This window comes from Acinonyx jubatus, chromosome D3 (assembly GCF_027475565.1).
Source record: "Acinonyx jubatus isolate Ajub_Pintada_27869175 chromosome D3, VMU_Ajub_asm_v1.0, whole genome shotgun sequence".
Classification (NCBI taxonomy): Eukaryota; Metazoa; Chordata; class Mammalia; order Carnivora; family Felidae; genus Acinonyx; species Acinonyx jubatus.
In genome coordinates, this window is record NC_069392.1 from 68148757 (window position 1) to 68170527 (window position 21771).

A 21771-nucleotide genomic window follows, 5' to 3' on the forward strand; every position below is an offset into this window, starting at 1 on the left:
CTCCGCCGCGGGTTTCCCGACTGTGGAGACCAGCCGGACCAGCTTCCGCAATGCAGAGGTCTGGTTGCCATGGTGCGCCCTGCAGGGTGAGGGGCAGGTGGGAGGGGCCGAAGTCGGTCCCGTCACCATGGTGACCATAGACGCCGGAGCTCGCAACTTCCTCCCGGAGCCGAGGAGCTGAGTCTGCGCGGTCCTCACCCCGCCCTTGGCCAGGCCTCCGGCGACCTCGCTCCCTTCCTCTAGGGTTCATCAGAATAACAGAAATAAGCCTCCTTAACCCGAAGTGAAGGCGAAGATCTAATTACATTCCAAATGACTTTGCTATTTATATCCTGTAATCAGCCTAAAAGCATGAGAAAAGTTAGTGGATATTTTATGGGAAGGTTAAATTTTGCGGCCATTTTTAAGTGAATCTTGATGATGGTAGTAATCATCACAGGACAACAACCTTCTATTTGTGTAGTTCTTTACAGTAATTTGCAAGGTACTTTCACACATAAAACCTTTGGGCCTCACAAATACTTTAGAGGGTTGATGGGAACAGCAGGTATTCTCATTTGCCAGCTAAGACAATTAAGGCCTAGACGGCCTGTCTTGTCAGCCCACCCAAACCAATAATGATAAACCTGTTATTAATAAAATCTTCCTACTGCACTGGGCAGAAACCAGAGCTGACTCGGGGTACCTTAGGATGGGGAGAGGGGGCAGATCAGATGGGCTAGGAGGGCATGGCATGACATGGCTGGGCAAAATAAAGGCCAACAGTCTGAGTTAAGGATCCCAGTAAAACAGGGTCAGGACAGGATTAAGAAGTGAAGGCAATGAGGCCTGAGAATCTGTATCCCAGGAAGGGGAACAGGCAACACAGATCAGGGAACCTAGAAGGGGCCCTCAGCACAGGTGGAGACCACAGCTGTACTTCTGGTCAAAAGCAACGTGGTGGTAACTAAAAGCAGATTAAGAATGACACTTTGGTACTCTCCTTCTAAAGTGGGACGAGCACGAAACACTAGAGCACAGAATAAAATCAGAACCTAGTCACTGACATCTAACAACCAAAGTACAACTACTGTGTATACCGTCGCAAGGCTGCAATTTACTGTAAATTAGCATTCCTTAATCATTTGTAATCCACCCACTTCGGATTTTGTATGCGGTACGTTTCTAGATTTGGATTCCATTTCCTGAATTGCTGGTTCAGCTTTTCAGCCACAAAATAATGTCTTTTTTTCTCTTTTTAATAATCTCTTTTAATAATTGTCATTTTGTCTTTTTTTCTCCTATAATGCTTCTTCTTTCAATTGCAGTTCGGTAAAATACTCATTTTCATTTACTGCTAAGAGTTTACGTAGCCTGAAACAAACAAAAAAGAAAGAAATTAGAGGTCGTCTCGGTTCCCTGGACAGAGTCCTGAGGGTCAGTTCCTTGATCTTCAAGTCCCACGGGCGACTGGCCCGCCGGTTGATCTGGGTGGAACCACCCCTCACACTACACCTTTGGGGAAAAAGGGAGGCAATGAAAAGGCCCTCAGTCAGGCACGGGGGTTGGGAACAGCAGCGGAGTTACGAGAGAGCCCGTTGGGCACCCCCAGAGGTCGTACAGCCCGAAGGATCCCGTCGAAATGAGGTCGGCGACAGGGGAAGGCGACCCTTGGCGACACTTTGCTGCCCTCGAACGTCCCAGCGTCGGTCAGAACTCGTCGTGCCGCACCCTCACCCTGGGCGCTCCCCGTAACTTAACTCCAGTTCGGTTTTGCCTGTTTTACCACTACGTGAAGAAGGAGAGTCGGCTTTTCTCCGGGTCCCGCCAAGGATTGGCTTCTGAGCCGGGCAAAGGCCACGCCCCAGGGCCGCCGAGGCCAGGGGTGTGGGGCAGCGCGTCTCCCGAGTCCTGGTGGGATGACCGCGGCCCCGGCGCCCCCTGGCGGGCCTCTTCGGAGGGTGGAGGGGCGGGGCCAGGACTAGAGCCCAGCTAGGGGAGCCTCAGCTTTCAGCCAAGCTGCCCCAAGGCCTAGAAAGCGACTGGTCCTAGGACAGAACCTGACCTAGATCTTGCCACCCACCATCCCGCTTTCTCAGAGTTAACAGTTACCACCATCAAGACACTCCCCAAATAAACACTAAATGTATGAAAACAGTAAACAGGACAATAGAAATCATTTTAAAATAATTTTAAAATAGAACAGCTCAGAGATAGAAACTATTTATATTATTTCCAATTCCTATTGTGCCCCAACAAGGTTCACGCAAGGGCTGTCCTCCCGACAGTTTTCCTGAATTCTAGATTTTCACCATTAAATTCCATGATAAAGTTGGATATCCATTCACCAATTGTAATACATATTGATGTATTTAATAAAATTGCATGGACTATATCTTTTTCATTCCTGTATCCCAGTATCAAGTACAGTGCCTACCATGGGCCAGGTTCTCAATACTTGAATGAATGATACAAAAATAGCCGAGACCAGCAAGTTTTTTTCTGGGTGGGCTTGACAGAATTTCTGTACTTGCTGGGGTCACCATGAAATCCATGGTCTTCAGCTTTGCATTTTCAGCAACGTAGCTTTATCAAGTTATCCTCAGGTGAGCAGTGAGACCCTTGGGAGCTGATTCATGGCAGGGTGGCTTTGTAATGTGTCACCTTGACTAGGCTACGTTTCCCAGAACTCCCTTCCCCGTATGCTTCCGGTTAGGATGGGCCACAAGAGACATTTTGCCTGGTAACTGGAGGGCAGAAGTCAAGCAGCAGCATACTGTTTTTACACTCGGAAGGTTGGTGCGGGGCACCAGGCACTGTTGCAGTTCACACATGTTGTCACTTATCTGCTGGCTCACCTCGTTGGTGTGGGGCAGCAGTCAGGCCTGCAGCCAGGCCTGCAGCTGCTCCACTTTCCCTGGGATCTTCCTTCAGCGTCTCTAATTCCTGGGTCAGATGAGTATTTAACTCTGTGATGAAGGGCACCAGCTTCTTCTGTAGGACACCCACATTATCGAAGTTGGAGGTGGTGAGAGACTGACATGGGTTCTAGGCCATCTTCGCCGGTTCCAGCTCGTGCTCGTGCTCGTGCTCCTGCGCGCCAAAGCGTCCTCCGTCTCCCACACTTTACATCCATCTTCCCTTCCCGATTGCCTGCCCTGCAGACTTCAAGCTCCAGCATTAGATGTAAAGACAACAGCCTTACAGAGACTGTTTAACCAGCTCCCACTACTACATAAGGTCAAATCCCTAGAAGTCCCTTAAAATATACACATATACATATATACCTACATATGCATATGTATATATAATTAGTGGTGCTGCTTTTCCAATGGTACTGTGATACACACTGTAGCCAGACTCTTAGAAGAGTCTGAATGCCCATCAAATAAATTTCATTTAGGACATTACAGAATACTAGGGTTGGGTGGCTGGGTCCTGGGGAGGGCAAAACAGTATCAGTAAATTATCCAGTCTTGACTCTGGCTCAAGTAGGTAAGGCAAAGGAAGGAACAGAGGAGGGTGGCAGAAAGGGTTAAGGGTAGGGAAATATCTAATCTACATGTGAAATACCTAAAGCTGCGGGGCTGGGACTAGAAAAAGGCAGGGGAAGACAGACAGCTACAAAATTTAAGGAGGCATGCACTCAGTCACAGCCCTGTGAAGCTGGCTACATAACAAACTGCAGGCCTGAACTTTCTGGCACTTTATGAAGAACTGGGAAGTGAGACAGGGATGAGTCAAGACTGGCCTTTATGCAGGACTTGGAAGCAGGAATTCATACTCCTAATAGAGAGGGGCCAAGAGCAGAAACCAAGCACAAAAGTCATCAATAGGCAAGGGAGGTAAGTTGTCAGCAAAGATGAGCCAGGCTGGCAGCTTTACTTCTGAAGACTGCTTTGGCAGAGGAGAATGAGGGTAACAAGCAAAACGAAGTGTCCACTGGGGAAGGATGTCCTTTAGTGTTTGAGAAATATTTACGACACCCAAGGCCTGGGAAGAACCCAGTCTCTTGGATGCAAGGGTGTTGTGACAAGGTGACCCCATCCATACAACCTTGGCACTCCCTAAACCACGCTAGAGGCAGCAGTGTAAAGGATTTGTTCTGTTTAGAGTAGTCCACCTTGTTTTCAAGGTCACTGGAAACTTCTGTTACTATAACATTACACATTATCGAATATAGTTATTATGGCTTACCGTTTGGTGGCTTAAACCACAAGGTTTTTACAACCTGGATTTGATTCTATGCTTATTGATACTAGCTGCTTGACACTGGACAAGTTATGTAATTTCTTTGAGTCTGTTTTCCCGTATGTAAAAATGGCCAAAAATCATTGTCTTCCTAAAAAGACTTGAGAATTAAATAGATCAGTAGGAGGAACTAACCAAATAGCAGTTCCTTTCCTCATTTATTCGCATTACATTTTCAAATGCTGTCTTTCTGTGGAAATGGAAATGTTCAGAAACACTACCAGGTCTCATCCAGAAGCCATTGAAAAATTATTATGAAGATGGCTTGTATAGGCTGTTTTGTGGTGGCTTTTACATCCCCTCTCCACCCCAGATCCCCCACCCATAATATCCACACTTCTCATCAGTCAAGCTCCTGAGATTCGCACCAGTTGGAGCAGATACAACTTTCTATTCTTTCTCTTCCTTTCCTGCTTACTTCCTCTATAATCTCAAAGTACTGAACAGGCCTGATTCTCAGGTTTGGTGGTGGGTTTTTCCAGTTCCTATTGAATCCTACATAAGCCCCTCAGCCTATGGTCCAGCTCTGAGTAGATCAGTGTTGTCTCTCATAAAGCCAGTCTGTAAATTATCACCTTGAATCCTACAGTCTGCAGAAGCCTCCAGTCTACTGCTTTCTAGCTCCAGGTTTTTTAAGGTCCTTGGACCTAGAGAAGAGGGAGCAGGACTATATGTTGAATGAGGTTCGCTCATTGTAAAATGGAGCATCACAAAACCATTTCCTAGTATTCTGTGCCTGGAATCCATTTCCCCATAATTATCCCTTATCTCTTATCTCTCTGCTAAAATATTCCAATACCAACAACGAAACATTACCTTCTCCACTAACATATAATGATTTCACACACAAGGAAACTATTTCCTTAGATGATAGCTCCCTGAAGACAGGAATCCATGTCTCCTGAAGGATAAGCCTTCCAGGGTCATTGCATTCATCATGTTATCTCTCACACTGCAGTATACCCAGCAGGTACTCAGTCTGTACCTGCAAACTAACCAAGGCAGATGCAGGAGTTTCCAGCCGGCAGAAACTAGCTTGTAGGAACAAAGGAATCCAGGTGCCTAGGCCAACAGTTTATGTCTCCTGTATCTGGGACCACGCACACAGCCTGCGAACATTCTGCAGGAGGTAGTATTCCCATCCTCCTCCCACCAGCCCTGTCCTTAGGGACAACTATCTTTCATCCTATCGCCAGGCCTGCAGGGACAGTTCTGTGAAGCAGCTGAAACTCTTAATAACCTCAACAGGCTCAGGAAAGGTTCAAGAAACACAGCCCAACTCTCTCCACAGAGGACGCTCCAGGAGGTGGACTAGCCTAAGATTGCACAGTTGCACATCTCAGGGCCCAGATCTGCCCACCCACCACTATCCAGCCCACCTGTCATCTCTTGGAGACTCCAGACACCCACAAAACCCCAAATGATTCACTGGATAAAAATTTATATATTAAATCTGACTCCTTCTGGATTTTCTTAGAAAGATATGGACCAGGCTTTTATCTTTTTCTTTCAAATCTCATCACAGGGCATCAAATCCTTAACCTCCACTAACCCCTGTCTCTCTACTCCCCAGCCCCCACCCCATACACCCAAGGAAAGCCCTAATCTGAACCTCAGGGGAAATCTCTAGGGTCCTACACATAACCCCTCACTGACCGGGATCAGCACAGTGACAGAAGCCTCTACCTCCCACTGCCTCATGCCAAATTGCTGGCTCTATTTTTAACACTCAGGGCCCATATCTGACCAGCACCAACCCCACACCACCCCTCACTGTGCGGGGCACACCTTGGCAACCAGACTGCTGTGTCCCGGAGGCGGGTTCCACCCAGGCTGAAAATCTCCGTGATCTGGGGAAGAATTAACATCATGGGTCATCATGGCCAATGGGGCTAAAGCAGGTTCAGGGCAGGGTGAAATGTCCCCCAGCACTGACCACGGGTGTGCCAGCCCCTCCTGCCTCCTCCTCTGGGGCCGAGTCGGAGGCGGAGTCATCCTTGCTCTCTTCCTCCTTGTCCTCCTCAGGGTCCAGTGGCTCTTGCTTCACAGGTGGCAAGTCTGGGTCCACTGCCTGGGAGAGGTGGGAAACAGGCAGCAGTCAGAAGGACAGGGTTGGCCTAAGAAAAGAGTCTCCTTATCAGCCAACCTGTCAGTATACTGACAAATCCCGCTTCTGTCACACTTCAGCCTGGAAAATCCATCTCTCTGCCTACAAACCTTTCCCATTCCTCAGAGTTCCATTTTTGTTAGCTGGGCAGCAAAGCAGGCAAAGTTAGTTGCCTGGGGAAGGTGGGGCATCTGTCAGACAGGTGGGGTAATTTTGTGGTGAGGCTGCAATCAGCATATCTGTTGCTCTGCTCAAAGAACCACCATCATGGCTCACCATCACTCTGCTCACAGACCACCCATCACTGACCCCCACCTTGCTGGGGCAGCCAGGCAGCAATACAGGAGAAGTCAGGATGGCTGTGCCCGGTGTCCAGTCTTCCTGGGCATCCGCCTTCTCTTGCTTCACCTGGGGTAAGGCCACAACCCAACTCAGGCCAGGGCACTGGGCCTCCTGTGTGAAGGAGGATTGCAGCAGTCTTGGTCCCAGCTTCCTGGCACAAGGCTGGGTAGTTCTGGGAAGGGCAAGCTAAGATGGGATCCTCACCTGCAACAGGGCTTCTGTGGAAGCTGCAGCAGGGCCAGGCACCTGCACGGGACTGCTTGCACCTTCCCGTAAGAACACAAGATCAGTGCCAGGTGGAGGCAGTACAAAGCCACTGCCTGTTTCTTGTTTCATTTGAGTCTGGGCATGGCCTGGTCGGGTTGTGGGTGTGGTCAAGGAGGTCTTCAGTATCTGACCCAGACGGGGCCTTCGAGTAGAGCCAGGCCTCTTTCGACGAGAGTAAGGTGGGGGCGGCCCTGCCCCATCCTCAGATCCTGCCCAGACACTAGGCAGCAGCCGCTTCTGAAGAAAGATAGGGTGTTATGGCCACCTGATGCAATGATTGACCACCCTGCCCTGATCAACATGCCTGCTAATCCCCATTAGTCACGGCACAGAACTTGCTTTCACATGAAGCCCTCATCACTGAGCTTGCTAGTCTCCTGTTAATGCCACTGCCACTCGGATTCGTTCATCCCAGCACAATGTTTGCTAATCTTTGCCTGAACCCACCGCTCCATCTACTCCTCTGAAGATGCAGAATCTGGCCTGCCCTACCCACCAGGCCTGCCCACCATTCCCAGGCACGGTGGGCAAGGGGGGGTGGCCCTAGGTCAACGTAGCCCACCCACCTCACTCTTCTGCATCACCCACCATAGCAAACTGCAGGCATTGGCGCCAACGACACTTCTGGCGCTTTTGGTTGCTGCCCCCAAATTTAGGCTTGTCACAGCAGAAGTCGCAGCGACCACAGTCCATCCGCCGTAGGCAGGCTGCACAGGCCCCACACTTGCGGTTCTGCCGGCGATTGGTGTAAGGCTGCTGGGGGACAGGCAAAAGGGGAGGTGCTGTTATTGGCACTGTTCGAGTGTTCTTGTTGCCCCTTCACTAGCTCCATCAGAGGGAACTGGCTGTGCACTGGTCTCAGTCACACCTCAGCATCTGTTAGTTCCAACACCAGGCACTATCACTGCACTGGACAGTGCCCAAGAGCATTAGGACTGTGGCTGTTCCAACGCAGTATCCATCACTTCATCTGCTAGACCAGTGGTTACCAAGACAACGTCTTTGACCCCCACCTCCAGTGGCATTTTGCTGACCCTCCACAGCTGCCGATGCTGTGCCTGCTGTATCTGCTCAGCCTATGTGAACTCCATTCCCTATGCTGGCTTTTCCTATTAGCCCCACCAGAGTGTTGATTCATCTGACATTAGGTACTATCACTGCACCTGTCGATCCCATGTTAGTCCCTCCCCCATTGTCTGCTTATCCCATACTAGTACCCATTACTGTGTCTTACTGTTCCCCTATTAGGCCCATTGCAGCAGTTGCTTCTTTGGGATTAACCAAGTGCCCTGGGAGGGTCTAGGCTTGTCCAGGTAGGGTGGGGCCACTCACTAGCTCGTCCTCGTCTACACAGTAATAGATGAACTCGGCAGGTGGCGAGGGGACCAGGGCTCTGGGGTGCTGCAGAGGCAAATGGGTGGGGTCAGGGCAGGTACTGGGTAAGGTTATAGTTGTGCCTTCCCCCTGCCCACCAGGGCCTCACCAGCTCTGGGGACTCTGGAGGCTGTGACAGGGGAACTGGAGGCAATGGCTGGGTTCGGGGGGGGCGCCGCCGGGCAGCCATCTTGGAGTCGCAGCCTCCTCTACGGCGGCTACGTTTACCCTGGGAGAAAGCCAGAAGAGAAGTTTAGGCTTGGTGGAACCAGGCAGACACAGGACCCCTCCCTCCACCCCCACCCCCACCGCCACCCCCAAAAGGAGTACAGAAAGCATGCGTGGGACAGGCAGACAGAAGGTGGGGTGCAGCACTCACAGCAGGGGGAGCCACAGCTAGGGGAGGGCGTCGTTGACATCGCTGATGGTGGCGACGGAGACGGTGGGCAAGGTGCTGGCAGACAGGGGCAGGTAGGTGAGGCCAGGGAGGTGAGCATGAGGTGGGGGAAAAAGAAGACATGAGGTGGGCAAGGCTGGGAGGAAGCAGCAGCAGCAGTAGCAACTTTAATAGCAGAATGAGCTCTGCCCCAGTCCTGGCCCCAACAGCACTGGCCCCTCTACTCACCCGTAGGCAGCGCCGTTGGACACACCTCCACTGGCGCCTGAGACCAGGGCGGGGAGGGCGAAGGCAGACTCGGCAACGGCCACAGTCCTCTCGGGTCTGACAGCCCCGGCACACTCCACACCCTCGGCTCTGTCAGGGAGGCCAGAGGTATGATGTATGGGGCCAGGGCTCTGAGAGCCAGAGGACAGGGTGAGCCTTGGGCCCACCCTACCTGCCCAACTCACCCTTTCCACAATCCGGAGGCACCGTCTCCGCTCACACTTGCAGAACAGCCCCGAGGCCACATCATGGGGCAGCTGCAGAAGGCAGGTGGAGCAGGCCCCGCAGTCCTCGGTTACCCGGCAGGCCTCACACTCCCCGCAGCCCACACGCTGCCAGGAATGGGTGGGGCGAGGTCACAGGCCCAGACAGAGTAGCTCCAGGTATGCTGCCCCTTACGTGTATGTTTTTAGCCCCCACTGCCATGTCTAGTAGTCCACCATATGCCTCATCACTGTATCTGACAACTACTAACAAGCTGTCACCAGAGGCCATCCCCAAAGTCTCCAAGTGCCCGGTTAACCTCATCGCTGTGTCTACTGACACCCCATTAACACATTACTGTCCACTGACCATAGCTAGCTCCCTACAAAATGATTCTGACACCCTATGGACCCATCATCATTCCTTCAGACCTTCTTACCAGCCCCCATCACATCCTGCTCCCACCGCACACTTGTGAGGAGGAGGCAGGTCGTGCTTACCTTAAACATCCTCTGTTCCCGGTTGAAAGCAATTCTCTGCGCTGAGGAAAGGGAGGCGGAAGAAGAGAAGTGGACAAGGAGCATCAGATATCTAACCTCATCCACCATTCAACCTGAAAGCTGACAGTGGTGTCCCAGCTTGACATCAGATCTGCTCCACCTCTACCTCCCAGGGCTCTGGGGCCACTCACCTCGGCAGTCCTTGCATAATGTCTTGAGCCGCTGCCTTCGGGTACCATCTCCTGAGAAGCTGATTCCACAGTTCTCACAGCACCTGGGATAGGAAACATGGGTGTGGGAGGCTGAGTACATCTCCAACCACAACCCTCACCCTCTTGGCTCACTTTAGGCCAACACTCACCCAGGTGCAGGGAGTGAAGCTGGGGCTGTGTCAGCATTAGCCTTGGTCTCATCTCCTGGGGCCTCCTTCCTGACCTCACCCTTTTGAGGTCCAACCTGACGTTTTCGAGTCTTGGCTGTCCGTGAAGGCTTCTTCCGCTTCCTGCTAGGGACAGCTAAGGGCTGGGCCTGCAAATGAGAGGGAAAGCAGGAAGAGATCTGTGGGTGGGTGTTAGGTGGCTCAGTCACCCCTGCCTGGGTACCCCACACTGTGTAGTACCTTGGGGGCTGGATAGCACAGAATGCCTTGTTTGAAGTCGAAGAGGGTGAGGTCACACGCAGGGCCCAGGTATCGGGTCAGCTCAACTTTGCTTCGGATCCTGTCTCCTGTGGGGCTGGGAATGGGCCAGGATGGATTGGTACCCCGGTGGAGCCATGGCCACTCCACCCACACAACCCTCCCACTGGGCTCGTGAACGGACCTGCAGGGCTGGCAGGGGATAGAGGGCTGGCAGCCTGGGATTGGCCTGTGAGCACTACCAGGTCTTACCCCAACTAAGCTTGCATAGCACAAATACAAAATGTGTATAAATACCAACATATATACAAACACAAATGAAAAATATAAACAAATAAATACATGTTTACTTATAACATACACTACTAATTGTAGTCCGTTCATGTAAATAAATATAAACACAGACAGAAATACAAACTTGTCGAATGATGTATAAATGCATTAAAGTTAACGTACTAAATACGTAGAAAGGAAAAACACAGGAGAAGCAAGCGTCTGAAAACGTACACGTGAATAAATGAACATATAAATATATATATATAAAGACATGCGTAAACAAACAAATACAACTACCTATAAAACAAAGGAGGAGCAACTAATATTCTCGGAGAGAATACCCCACAGGTCTCTAGCATTTCTGCATGTCTTGCAAGAGAGGCACTGATAGTCCTTTGTTATGAACTATCTTTTCAAGGATGTTTGTACAGCAAACAGCCTTGGAAGATAAGAGATAAGTTCTCCTTCCAGAGCAAAGGGAAGGCATCCTTACTGTCCTAACATTATAAAAGACTGGATTCCTTAAGCTCAGGGTTCCTTTCCTACAACCCAATGCATGGGCAGATGTTAGTCAGTTCTCTTCAGGTTACCCTATGGGAACTGGCATTTGGGGAACTGGCACAAAAATAATGACATTCTGGATACTGCTGTTACTGTGAATAATGAACTATCTTCCATCTCTGACCCAGGAGTCTCCTATATCCTACCAGCATCCACAAAATTGTAACATACTCGTTATCTTACCCTAATTAAGATAAAACCTGTTGCTTTACGGTTTTTGACAAAAGTATTTAAAAATTCAAATTTTGACAGTTTCACACAAATTATGAATATAGGGATAAACATATAATTAAGTACAAAACATAACTGTATTCATGATTTTGCTATATTCCTCCACAAAAACAACTACTTAGACAAAAAAAAAAAAAGTTCAGGAAGAGTGAAAAAAATTCAATAATCACCTTAGATCCTTAAATGTGAATTGCATATAAACATGTACATTTTGTGCATTTATACTCGATTCCCATTATTCCTGGTATGTCTTACAGAGTCACGCTGAACGCTGAATTAGTGAATCTAGAACCTCTGTTCTTGTGGAACTATAGGTTAAGGTAATGTGAGCCTCAGGGGACATTTCTGTCAACTAATCGACATGTAACCTTGTTTTATTGTTTTCCTATTTAAAGACACTCTACTTAATACATTCCTACGAATGACTGACAGCATGGCCTTTGAATGATTTAAAGTCAGGAGCTTTGGAGACCATTTATGTCACACAGCTACCTTTACCACGGTCCTTGTAAAACAAGCCAGTCTCCTCAGTAAAACCTATTCTGCATGACACTTTTCACACGTAACACTTACCAGGTATTTTTAAAATTCCTCTGCAAACTCTTGATCTGCAGGACCTGCCTTGTATGCAAATTTAATGTCTTTCACGATGTACACCTTTTGAAACGTGTGAGCCAGTCAGTACTAGCTGAGACAGGTTTAACATATTCCTAATCAGGGGTAACACAACCATCAATGTCCTTGGCTTCCAGTCTCTCACACTGTCCACTACATTTTATTTTACCAAGTATTTCCTTATGCATCTTCAAATTTGGCTATCTTTCCACCTTTCCCTTAACTTCATCACATACTATACATGTTACTTCAGCATTTTCCAGAGCAGACTCGTGTACAAATCAGAACATTTCCTTTTCTTTTTCTCAATGTACCACATTTTTGATTCATTAACATTGAACTCACACCTAACAACACTGCAACTCACAAATAAAATTTATTTAACGTGTTATTCTCTTCTTACAACATATCATAGACTTCTTGCACTTAAAACACCAGACAGCACTTCAGCGCTATACTTGGGGGGGCATTGTAAATATGAAAATCACCAATAAAAAGTGCAAAAATGTGAAAAACACAGCACTTAGCAGATCACGAAAAAGACACTTGTTTACAGTATATGAACTAAAATAAGAAGGCCTCATGCAACCTCAGCTGGGAATGAGTGTATCAGGGAACTTAAATTTTTTGCTGTTCTGTGCATGTCTATGAATGACCACGAAAGTATAGTGAGTACCGACTTTGAAAGTACAAATTTCAGTGAGTAGACTAATTTGGAAATATGGAATCTGCAAATAATAAGAATCGACTATATTTGCATAATTTCAACCCATCCACAAATTTAACCACACCCCCTGATTTTAGCCCTATCCGTGACTCTGTCCACAACCCACCCAGTACCTCTGGTAATAGGTGTCTGAGCGTCCACAGGTGGCACCTGACTTTCGAAAGACTTCACGGCGCTTCCAGCCGGGGCCCAAGGCTGGGCAGTCCAGCCAGTCCTCAGCCATGGGGGCCACAGGAAGGAGCAGCGGCCTGCAACACGGAGGGGGCAGTGGGAAAACTGAGGCTCTAGGGGAGGACATGTTGTGCCCTAACCACACAAACCGCCGGTACTTGGTAACGCTTTTCCAAGACCTGGGACCTACCACAGGCAACTGGCCAATACAAGAAAGAGAAAAATCCCCTTTCCCACCTCATTCTTCCCTGTCCTGGGCCCAGGAGCTTGTCATTCCTACCCCTTCTTGACCTGGCAGCCCTGTCTCCAACTTTCAAGTCCCCATCCTCAACCCAAAGATCCTCATGCCTCCCTCAATGTCCCGATCCCCAATTCTTCCCCATCCTCAGCCTGAGAACTCATCACTTCTCCCCACTGCCAACCTAGGACCCTGGCATTCCCCCCAGGAGACATTCTCTATCGTTGACCCACTGGCCCCTATTCCTCCCCTCTGTCACCCTGAAACCTCCATACCCCCCATCCTCAGCCTGAGAGGGCCCATTCCTCCCATCGTCAGCCCAAGAGGCCCCCATTCTGCTCGTCCCCAGACCAAGGTCCCAGCACTTTGCCTCAGTATTCTGACCTCCCGTTCGCTCCCTTCCTTGACCCAGGAGTCCCCAGTTTCCCTTTCAGTCAAAAGCCCTCCCATTCCTTCCCTTTCTGACGTCCTCTTACCTGCTACCTCCACTGTATCTGCCTCAATTTCCTGTGTCCTCTGCCAGACAGCCCGCAGCTTCTCCACACCTTTACCCTGAACACCCCCTCATTCCTTCTGCTCCTCAGCCCGAAAGCCTCCTCGTCTTCCCTGTCAGTGTTCTCAGCCACAAGTCCTCCTCAATCTCAGTCCCCAGACCTCCTTGTTCCTCTCATGTTCAGCTAAAAAGTTTCTCATCCCATCCCTTCCCTTCCGTGTCTCCTATCTTCTGTTCCGCTCATCACCTGAAGAGACCCTGATTTCTCCCCTCAGCATGCTGAACCAACCCCCTTTCGTCCCCGTTCTTGTCCCAAGATCATGCCCATCCCTAGCTCAGCATTCTAAACCCCTTTTACTTCACGTTCTCCAGAGGAAGCCCCCGTCGCTCCCTTTCAGCATCCCAACGCCTCCATCTCTTCCCGTCATCAACCTGAGAACCCCTCATTTCTCCCTCTCGGCGTTCTGAACCCCCGTTTCTCTCTCCTTAACCTGAGAGGCCCCGAGATCTCTCCTCAGCGTTTAGATCCTTCCCCATTCCTCTCCGTCCTCGTCCAGGCTCCCGACACGTCCACCTGTCAGCGTTCTGAGCCCCATTCCTCCCCGTCCTCCGCCAAAACCTCTCTATTCCTCCCTTCAGTATTCCGACGCCGCCATTCCTCCCACTCGTCGGCCTGAGGGCCCTTCATTCCTCTCCGTCAGCGTTCTGAGCCTCAATTCTTCCCCATCCTACGCCTGAGCGCTCTCCATTTCCACCCTCACGACTGTCTCACCAGCTCGGCACCGGGCCGGTAGCTTCCGCCGCTCTAGGTCCGCGGACCCATGGCGAGGGTCCCGCCTGTGACTCCCGCCTTGCCCTGCTCTTCTTCCTCCTCCGCAGACGCTTCCTCTGAAGCGATAGCTGTCGCTGCCGCGGCCGTTCGTTGCTCCCGGAACCGGAAACCCGCTGCCCACCTCTAAGGGTCCGCTCCCGGCAAGACGCCTGCGCGCTAATGCCCCGCCAGCGTTGGCCCTTAGTGGGGAGGACTCCGCGCCTGCGTGCTCAGTCCCACAGCGGCGCGCGCCTCCCGTCCCGGCACTACTGCGCTTGCGCTCTAACATCCAACTACGGCTCGCACCCCCACCGGAGACCTGCAACACTTGAGCTCCTCACCTCGCCAACCGACGCTTTCGCCCCACTCCGCCCACCTGGTTTGCGCCTGCGCTCTCTTAAGGGGGCGAGGAAGGTTGGGGCCCTGTGATGTTTCCTTGGCGGTCTCCACCAGGGGTAACCTAGCGGAAGGGGCGGAGAAGCCTGAGGTTGTGCCGTAGCCCTCCTCTCCCACCTCTCGCTTACGTCGCGCCTGTGCTCTCTGGTTCCCCGAACATCTGCCCCAGGACTATTGTGTTCCGCTCTCTCCGGCCCGCCGAACGGTTACAGGAGCGCGCGGGGACTGGTACTGCCGCACGCTGAGCCCAGCTCCTTCCGCGGGAACTGGAGAAGGGGGCGTGCCTCGCCGCAGGTAAACAGAAGGTCCGTGCAACCGAGAAGGGCGGGTCCGTTCTGGAAACGTAGTGCTGTGGGGACTCCCGGACCGACATCACGAGGGCGGGATGGAGACTTCTGTTACATACGTGTCCCAAAAGAGAGGCTTGTGGGGAACAAGGGACCTTGTGTCCACCATTGAATACATCTAGTTTGGAGAATGTCAGTGCTGACACAAGTGGTAAATGAGCCACATGCTGAATTAGCGCTAACTGGATACCCAGTTTCAAAATGAAAGGCTGAGAATGTAGGTGATTGGGCTCTCAGCAAGTCATATCCCCCACGCCCACGGGGGCTCCTGCAGATTACAGAGTAAATGCCAACAGAGTACTCGAAGCTGTATACTGCAGCCCCTCCTGAGGTATAAGTGTGCCACAGCCCATCTACCCAAGGGCTTTGGAAATGCAGTCGCAGCTGGATAAAGTGTGGAAACCATCAGTAGCCATCTTTCTTAGTTCTTCAAAATTTTATTAACAAAACAAGGAAGGGGGGAGGCAAGAGTGAGCGGATTCCACAGTCCCGCCCAGGCACAGAGAATGGAGAAACAAAGGAACAGACAAGAACAGGAAAAAGTTCTGAGACCCCCTGGTAACAGCAGCCGGGCAGTCAAATGGTGGATCGGTACAGGGAGAAACTCAAGGACCGCCGGAGAAACATATGAAGGGCAGAACAGACAAATGGGGGATTCAGGGCAGCTCCCCAGCCTGGAATGCAGGGTGTGAGGACTTCTGCGCCATTGTGAGGCTCAGCGGTCAGCACTGGAGCGCAGGTCGGTAGTGAGTGGGTCATGCTGGATCGTTTGGTGCAGCATCAGGGCCAGTAATCCTGCCCGATTAGTCATGGCTGTGCGTACGTTGCGCTCCTGCTCAAACAGCTCGTCAAGCTTGTACCACTGACAGGAGAGCAGAAAAGAGCCATGAGAAGGAGTTCTAGAAGCCCCGCCTGACCCCAGCCACATCCAGCATCAAAACCTACCACGCGCACACGCTCCAAATCCACTTCAGCACGCCGCAACTTCTCCCAGCAGTAGTGGCGGTTACACTGGCGCTTGGGCAGGCGGCAGAAGTCACCTGTGAGCTCAAAGACATCACGTACAAGGGGGCACCCGCATACCTCATCAGCTGGCACCTGCAGCAAGATGGGGGGTCGGGGATGAATGGGGGTGGTGAGGCAGGAAAGAAGACAGGAATGGGAAGTGGTCAGGGAGGTAAGAAGGAAGGAATGGAAAGTTCAGGGAGGGGAGAGGAATGGAAAAGGGGAGGAACAGGAGATGACAGGAAAAAGGAAAGGAATGAAGGATGATGAGGCAGGCAAAGCAGGGGTCATGGAAGTGGTCAAGTAGGGAAAGGGTAAGGAAGGAGGGGAGAGGAGGGAGCAAGGGATGAATGTGGGCCAGTGAGGAGGAAGAAAGGACAGAAGGGCGGGGGGAGTTGAGGGAAAACCTTACTTTGGGGTCCCGTGAGTGCTCGGGGCACAGCACCTGGAGCCGCTTACAGTATGTCTTGCTCTGAGGATTGTAGACATCACAGAAGAGTCGGGTAGCTCTGGGGGTTTGGAGTAAAGACAGGGTAGTGGAGGGAGACCCACTTGTTCTTGCCCGTGCCCGTATCCTGCCCCAACATGCCACTTCTGACCCCAGCCTCGACCTCCCTGCTCTAACTCCACGTAGCGCCCACACTCACCCCTCAATGCGTGTGGGGTACATGGACCCAAAGGACGTCTGGCTCTCATACTGGAGGGATGAGCACAAATGGAGGGAACTGTGGATGTGTGCTGCATCCCAAGACACCCCCCCAGACAACACGTCTCTCCCCCACGGACCCACTGATGATTCCCCCTCAGGCTGACACCCTGACCTTGGCGTAGCAGCGCTCCATGTGGCGCAAGGCAACACGTGGGTTGATGGGATGCCCGCAAGAGACACAGAAGATCTGCAGGTCCGTGTCGTCGCTGTCACCCTCATTGCTCTGTGTGGAGCGGAAAGAACGATGAGGCCAGTCAGGACTAGGTACTGGGCCCTGCACCGCTAGGCCTGTGCCTGCTCACCTCCTCATCCTCACGGACAGCCTGCTGCTTGGCACGAAGAATGATGGCCTCAAGCTCATGGAATCGGCGCTCCATTTCCTGGAGGCGGGTGCGGGCACTCTGCTGTTCACGGCGAATACGTTCGAGCAGCTTCTTCCCGTGCTCCTCAGCAATGCAGGGACTCTGCTGCCACTGCTGGATGCGCTGGGGGAGGATCTCGTAGATGCGGCTGCAGGGAGGCAGTTGGTTGGGTGCAGGCAGGGAAAGTGGCAAGCAACAAAGTAGGTGGGGCGGGGGGTGGATCCAAGAATGGTAGAACGGATGGGTGACCAAACAGCAAAAAGATAAGTGACTGAGCAGTAGATAAAAAGGCAGATGAGCACCAGAATGGTAGATGGATGAGGGGTCGATGGGGGGTGCTTCATGGACCGAACGGTGTGCAGGTGACTAACCGGAAGACATCTGGTCATGCCCGACCCTATACTCCCCGACTCCCTTGAACTCTCCAGGAATGACTCACTTGGCTGCCAGCTTCATGCCACAGTCATCTGAGCAATACTTGGAGCCAGGCTGGGCAGGGCGCACACAGCCAGGTCCCAGGCACTGCGGTAGCGACGCAGGGTCCTTGGCATCGGCACGTTCTGGGTGTTTCCATTTGTCCTTGTGCTTCTGCTTCTGCCGATGCCGCTTATATCTCTCTTCCTTCTATGGGACAAAGCAGGTCAGGTCAGGGTGGAGTTGAAGTCAGCCCTGAATGCCTGCCTCTCCCCGTATTCCACCCCCTTCTGGCTCTTGCCCCATCCAGCCTCTGACCTTTGCCTCTCCCTCGCCTCCCTGCCCTCTGCTTTCCCACACCCACTTCACCCTTCCCGTCACCTTTTTCTCAGACTTCTTCTCCCGACGCTTTACATGCTTCACTTTCACTGCCCTCTTCCTCAGGGCAGGATCCAAGAACGGGGATTCCTCTGTGTCACTCATCCAGGGCTGCAAGTGAGGCATATGCTGACCCACCTGCCCCACTTGTGACTACCCCACCACCTACTCAGTTCCCAAATCAGCCTTCCATACTCTGCCTTCTCTCTCCTCATCACGGAAACTCAGCTTCTGTAACCTCCACCCTTCCACCATGGCACGCTCCACCTGCTCACCAGGCCATGGTCATCAAAGGCCCCTGCACAGAAGTCCTGGTACAGGTCAGGATCCAGTGGTAGGTCCTCGTCTGAGAGTGGCTCAGGTGTGGCCGTAGCCTCAGGTGGCTCCTTGACCGCTGATGATGCCACTGCCCCCTCGTCCTCACGGATGCGCCCCAGCTTCTGTGATGGCTGTGGCTGCTGCTGGGTGGGCAGTGGCCTGCGAGGCCTTGGCAGGGATTCTGAGGGCGTCACTGGCGAGAGCTGCAGGGCAGAATCTCAGGACTGGCCCTGACCGCCCTGCCCGCATGCCCCGCCCCGCCCTGGGGGGCTGGACTCACCGAGGAAGGGAAGTACTTGTACGATTCCTGTGCCGGCAGGAGGAAGGCCCAGGTCAGCCCCAAGTGGATGGAGGGTGGCCCTGCCCTAGCCCCTCCCACAAGAGCTTAGCCCCACCAACTAACCCTGCCTCGCCTCCCCAGAAACACACCCACTACTCCTACTTCTCATCACTAGGACATGCTGAACCCTACCCCACCTGGCCTGACATGCCTGACCACCTTGAAACATCTGGCTCTACTCTGCCCATCTGGGGTTGGAGGTGCCCCTGCTAGCCCTGCACACCTGATCACGCCCCATTCGTCTGGACAGGTCAGGCTCCTTCCCACCTGTCTATGTGCAGTAGGCCCCACCTCACCTGGCCCACCCCTCCTAGCCTCAATGAGCTCCTCCTGGACACACTGACGCCCCCACCTGGCCCTGCCCAGCTCTACCCATGCTCACCCGGGCCCGCAGCTGGCACTGACGCAGCCGGCACTTCTGCCGGATCTTGTTGGGGCCCCCAAACTTCTTCATGTCCCGACAGAAGTCACAGTGGCCACAGTCCTCAGTGCGCCGGCAGGCCTCGCACTCGCCACACATGCGGGCTGACCGTTTGATCTGCTGCTGCTGTTGCTGCTGCTGCTGCTGCTGCTGGTGATGCTGGGGGAAGGGGCCCGGAACAGAAATCAGGAACCCAAGGAGGGCCTGACACGGGATCACCCTACCTATCCCAGCCGTGGCAGCCACTCACCTGGCTGGGTGTGGCCACCAAGGGCTGTGGAGAGGATTTGTGGGGCGAAGCAGAGCCCCGAGCAAGCATCGCCCCAACCCCTGTCCCTGACCCCGCCCGGCGCTGCAGATCTGGATCCGGGGCAGGCCTCTTGCGCCCTCCACCCTCATCCCGAGGCTCACTGCCGTCTCGCTCATTGCTGTCCCGCTCCCGTGACTTCTTGTGCCGATAACGGATTTCCAGCTTGGGGTCTTTCTCTGCGGGGCAGACAGTGGTACCAGGACAGGTTAACAATGAGGGATTTGGATGGTCCCAGAACTCTTTCTTCCTCTTCTTTTCTGTCCCACTCACCTGCTCTGTCCCCCTACTCCAGGGCAGGCTAACCCCTCTGGTGGGACCCTGTGTTTGGGCTCACAATGGAGTCTCCATTCCAACTCACCACAAACCAACAATCACCCACAGACACACGTCACTACTCCCTATGACCCGCCCTCCCTTTATGGCTTTTCCCTCAAGGCAGGTGGACCTGCCTGCCCTATCCAGGCACCCCCCCCTCACCTCGGCAATCCCGACAGTACCACTCCCGGATGGCCTTGGCCATCTTCTCAGTGATCCGGATGCAGTCCCCATGGAACCACTCATTGCAGTTGTCACACCCGCTGCAGAGGATGGGGTGAGTGGTGCAGATGTGAGGGGCCGGACCCATCAGCCTCACCCAACCTTGCAGGTGTCAGCCCCACCCGCCTCTCCCCGGCTCACATCATGAAGCAGTTGATATCTGGTTTGCGGCAGATGCAGTAGATGGGTGCATTCTCCCCATTCTCCGATTTGCTGTCCTCTCCAGCATCTGGAGGCTCTGGGTCTGAGCCATCACCCTCCTGTGGGGACCCCCCCCATCATGGCTTCTTAGAGAACCCCTATCATGGTGCCTCATTCCTTGCTACAGCTCCATCGTGGCTCACCACAAACCCCAACATTCTGCCAATAAACTTTCTATCACAGTTCCTCATAGATCTTTGCATCACGGTCCCCACAAACTCCCATCACTCACCCCTAACACCCCAGTACCGTTCTTTCAGATCCCATCATTCTGTCTCAGACTTCCCATCACTAACACCCCATTACTCTATCCACACACTCATAACGGTTAGTTATAAACTACCGCGCATCACATATTGCCCCCATCTCTTCTCACAGACACCACGGGATATATTCTACACACTTCCCAACACCGTTTCCCATAGATCTCCCGTTATTAACCCCACAGACAACCCCGTCCCCCATCACGGCTCCCCACGAACTCCTTGACACAGACTCATCACAGCTTATTACACACTGCCTGGTGCGGCTCTGCCCAATCTCCCATTCCTATTGCCACGGAACTATCTATCGAGAGACCCCTACCAAACTTCCATTACGAACCCCTAAAATGGCTCATCACAAAACTCCCAGATGGTTCACACATCAGAAAATTTTCAGAACCTCAGACCTCCAACGTTCTACCCACAGACCCCTGTTAAGGCTCACCACGGGCGCCCACCATACTGCCCAGACTCTTCCTACTGTTCACCACAGACTCTCTTGCCTCTGCCCACGGACCCCGCCTCTACCAATCCCACTGACCTCGACTGCCGACCCCCTCCCGGGACTCGTACTCACCATCTCTCCGCTCTCGGCGCACCCCTCCGCTGCCCCCGCCAGCGACCCGCGAACCTGCTGCACAGACCTCTCGCTGGCGTTCGCGGCCGTTGTAAAGGCGCCCACAACTACTTCCGCTTTGGTCGCGCCTCCCGGGCACCGTACTCTTATTGCGCAGGCCCAATGCGTCGGCTCCGCAGCAAACAAGTAGATCCGGCGCCTAGAGCCGCCACAAGTCTCTCAGACGCCACCATCTTGACTATTGACTACTGATACCGTAAGGCGGCAGAATCCGTAAGTGCGGGAAACATGGCCGCACCTGCATTGCAGCTTTCCCGAGATCACCGCCACTCTGTCGGTCGAGTCCGTACGGTGACCACTTGTACGGACGCAACGTTACAGGCAACATGGCCGCGCCTATGCTCCACTTCCACGCATATGCCGTCATCTTGGAATCTGATTCCGTAAGATGGCCGAGTCCGTACGTTTACAGGCAATACATGGCAGCGCCCTAATCGCGGCTTCCACAACGTGCCGCCATTTTGACCATCGATTCCGTACGCCGGAGGCTTGTCCTGCTGAGAAGTTCACAGAAAAAGTGGCGGCTTCCGAAACACGACCTGTATCAAGTCACACTCATTCTTCTATTCAATCACTTTACCCTTTCACATGTATAAATGGGACGCCAGCAGAGTGGGTGTCGTGCGCTGCGAAGGAAACCATTCCCCCTGTTATGTCTGCGACGTTTACCTTCCACCGCTCTTTC

At 52.6% G+C, this 21771-nt stretch overlaps 2 protein-coding genes across 53 annotated transcripts; both read right to left on the bottom strand.

The window, feature by feature from the left end:
- Positions 1-251: 251 nt before the first annotated feature.
- On the bottom strand, positions 252-14544 carry MBD1 (methyl-CpG binding domain protein 1). Of its 50 annotated transcripts, XR_008291450.1 has the most exons (18): positions 14410-14544; positions 12849-12983; positions 10308-10422; positions 10050-10246; positions 9880-9962; positions 9689-9729; positions 9170-9316; positions 8946-9074; positions 8700-8774; positions 8430-8549; positions 8279-8347; positions 7535-7702; positions 6884-7183; positions 6653-6790; positions 6167-6301; positions 6019-6080; positions 2838-3144; positions 252-1353 (listed from the first exon to the last, which is right to left on the bottom strand). XR_008291450.1 is itself a non-coding variant. In XM_053205602.1 (17 exons), the coding sequence occupies exons 2-17, from the start codon at positions 12956-12958 to the stop codon at positions 1281-1283; spliced, it is 1962 nt and encodes a 653-aa protein (XP_053061577.1). In that variant the 5' UTR covers positions 12959-12983; positions 14410-14544; the 3' UTR covers positions 252-1280. The 50 variants fall into 50 exon arrangements, 49 of the variants coding, with proteins under 49 accessions (XP_053061577.1, XP_053061594.1, XP_053061576.1 ...); XM_053205602.1 differs by lacking the exon at positions 2838-3144; XM_053205601.1 differs by lacking the exon at positions 252-1353 and having other exon boundaries at positions 2156-3137; positions 6653-6745; positions 10050-10216.
- Positions 14545-15604: 1060 nt separating this feature from the next.
- CXXC1 (CXXC finger protein 1) lies at positions 15605-21367 on the bottom strand. Of its 3 annotated transcripts, XM_015072246.3 has the most exons (15): positions 21027-21366; positions 20127-20245; positions 19926-20026; positions 19389-19624; positions 19100-19297; positions 18658-18684; positions 18335-18580; positions 18063-18170; positions 17707-17891; positions 17208-17415; positions 17018-17128; positions 16844-16893; positions 16609-16705; positions 16137-16289; positions 15605-16053 (listed from the first exon to the last, which is right to left on the bottom strand). In XM_015072246.3, the coding sequence occupies exons 1-15, from the start codon at positions 21027-21029 to the stop codon at positions 15907-15909; spliced, it is 1989 nt and encodes a 662-aa protein (XP_014927732.2). In that variant the 5' UTR covers positions 21030-21366; the 3' UTR covers positions 15605-15906. The 3 variants fall into 3 exon arrangements, with proteins under 3 accessions (XP_014927732.2, XP_053061617.1, XP_053061618.1); XM_053205642.1 differs by lacking the exon at positions 18658-18684 and having other exon boundaries at positions 21027-21367; XM_053205643.1 differs by lacking the exon at positions 21027-21366 and having other exon boundaries at positions 19550-19624; positions 20127-20250.
- Positions 21368-21771: the final 404 nt, after the last annotated feature.

Coding starts and splice junctions, on each gene's coding strand:
- MBD1 (XM_053205590.1), bottom strand. CDS start 12,958: ATGGCTGAGGACTGGCTGGACTGCCCAGCCTTGGGCCCCGGCTGGAAG. Junction 8,775..8,945: donor TCCAACGGCGCTGCCTACGG/GTGAGTAGAGGG, acceptor CCTGTCTGCCAG/CACCTTGCCCACCGTCTCCG. Junction 8,348..8,429: donor CTCCAGAGTCCCCAGAGCTG/GTGAGGCCCTGG, acceptor TTGCCTCTGCAG/CACCCCAGAGCCCTGGTCCC.
- CXXC1 (XM_015072246.3), bottom strand. Junction 18,171..18,334: donor CCTTTGATGACCATGGCCTG/GTGAGCAGGTGG, acceptor CCTCACTTGCAG/CCCTGGATGAGTGACACAGA. Junction 16,290..16,608: donor AGCACTCACGGGACCCCAAA/GTAAGGTTTTCC, acceptor ATCTTGCTGCAG/GTGCCAGCTGATGAGGTATG.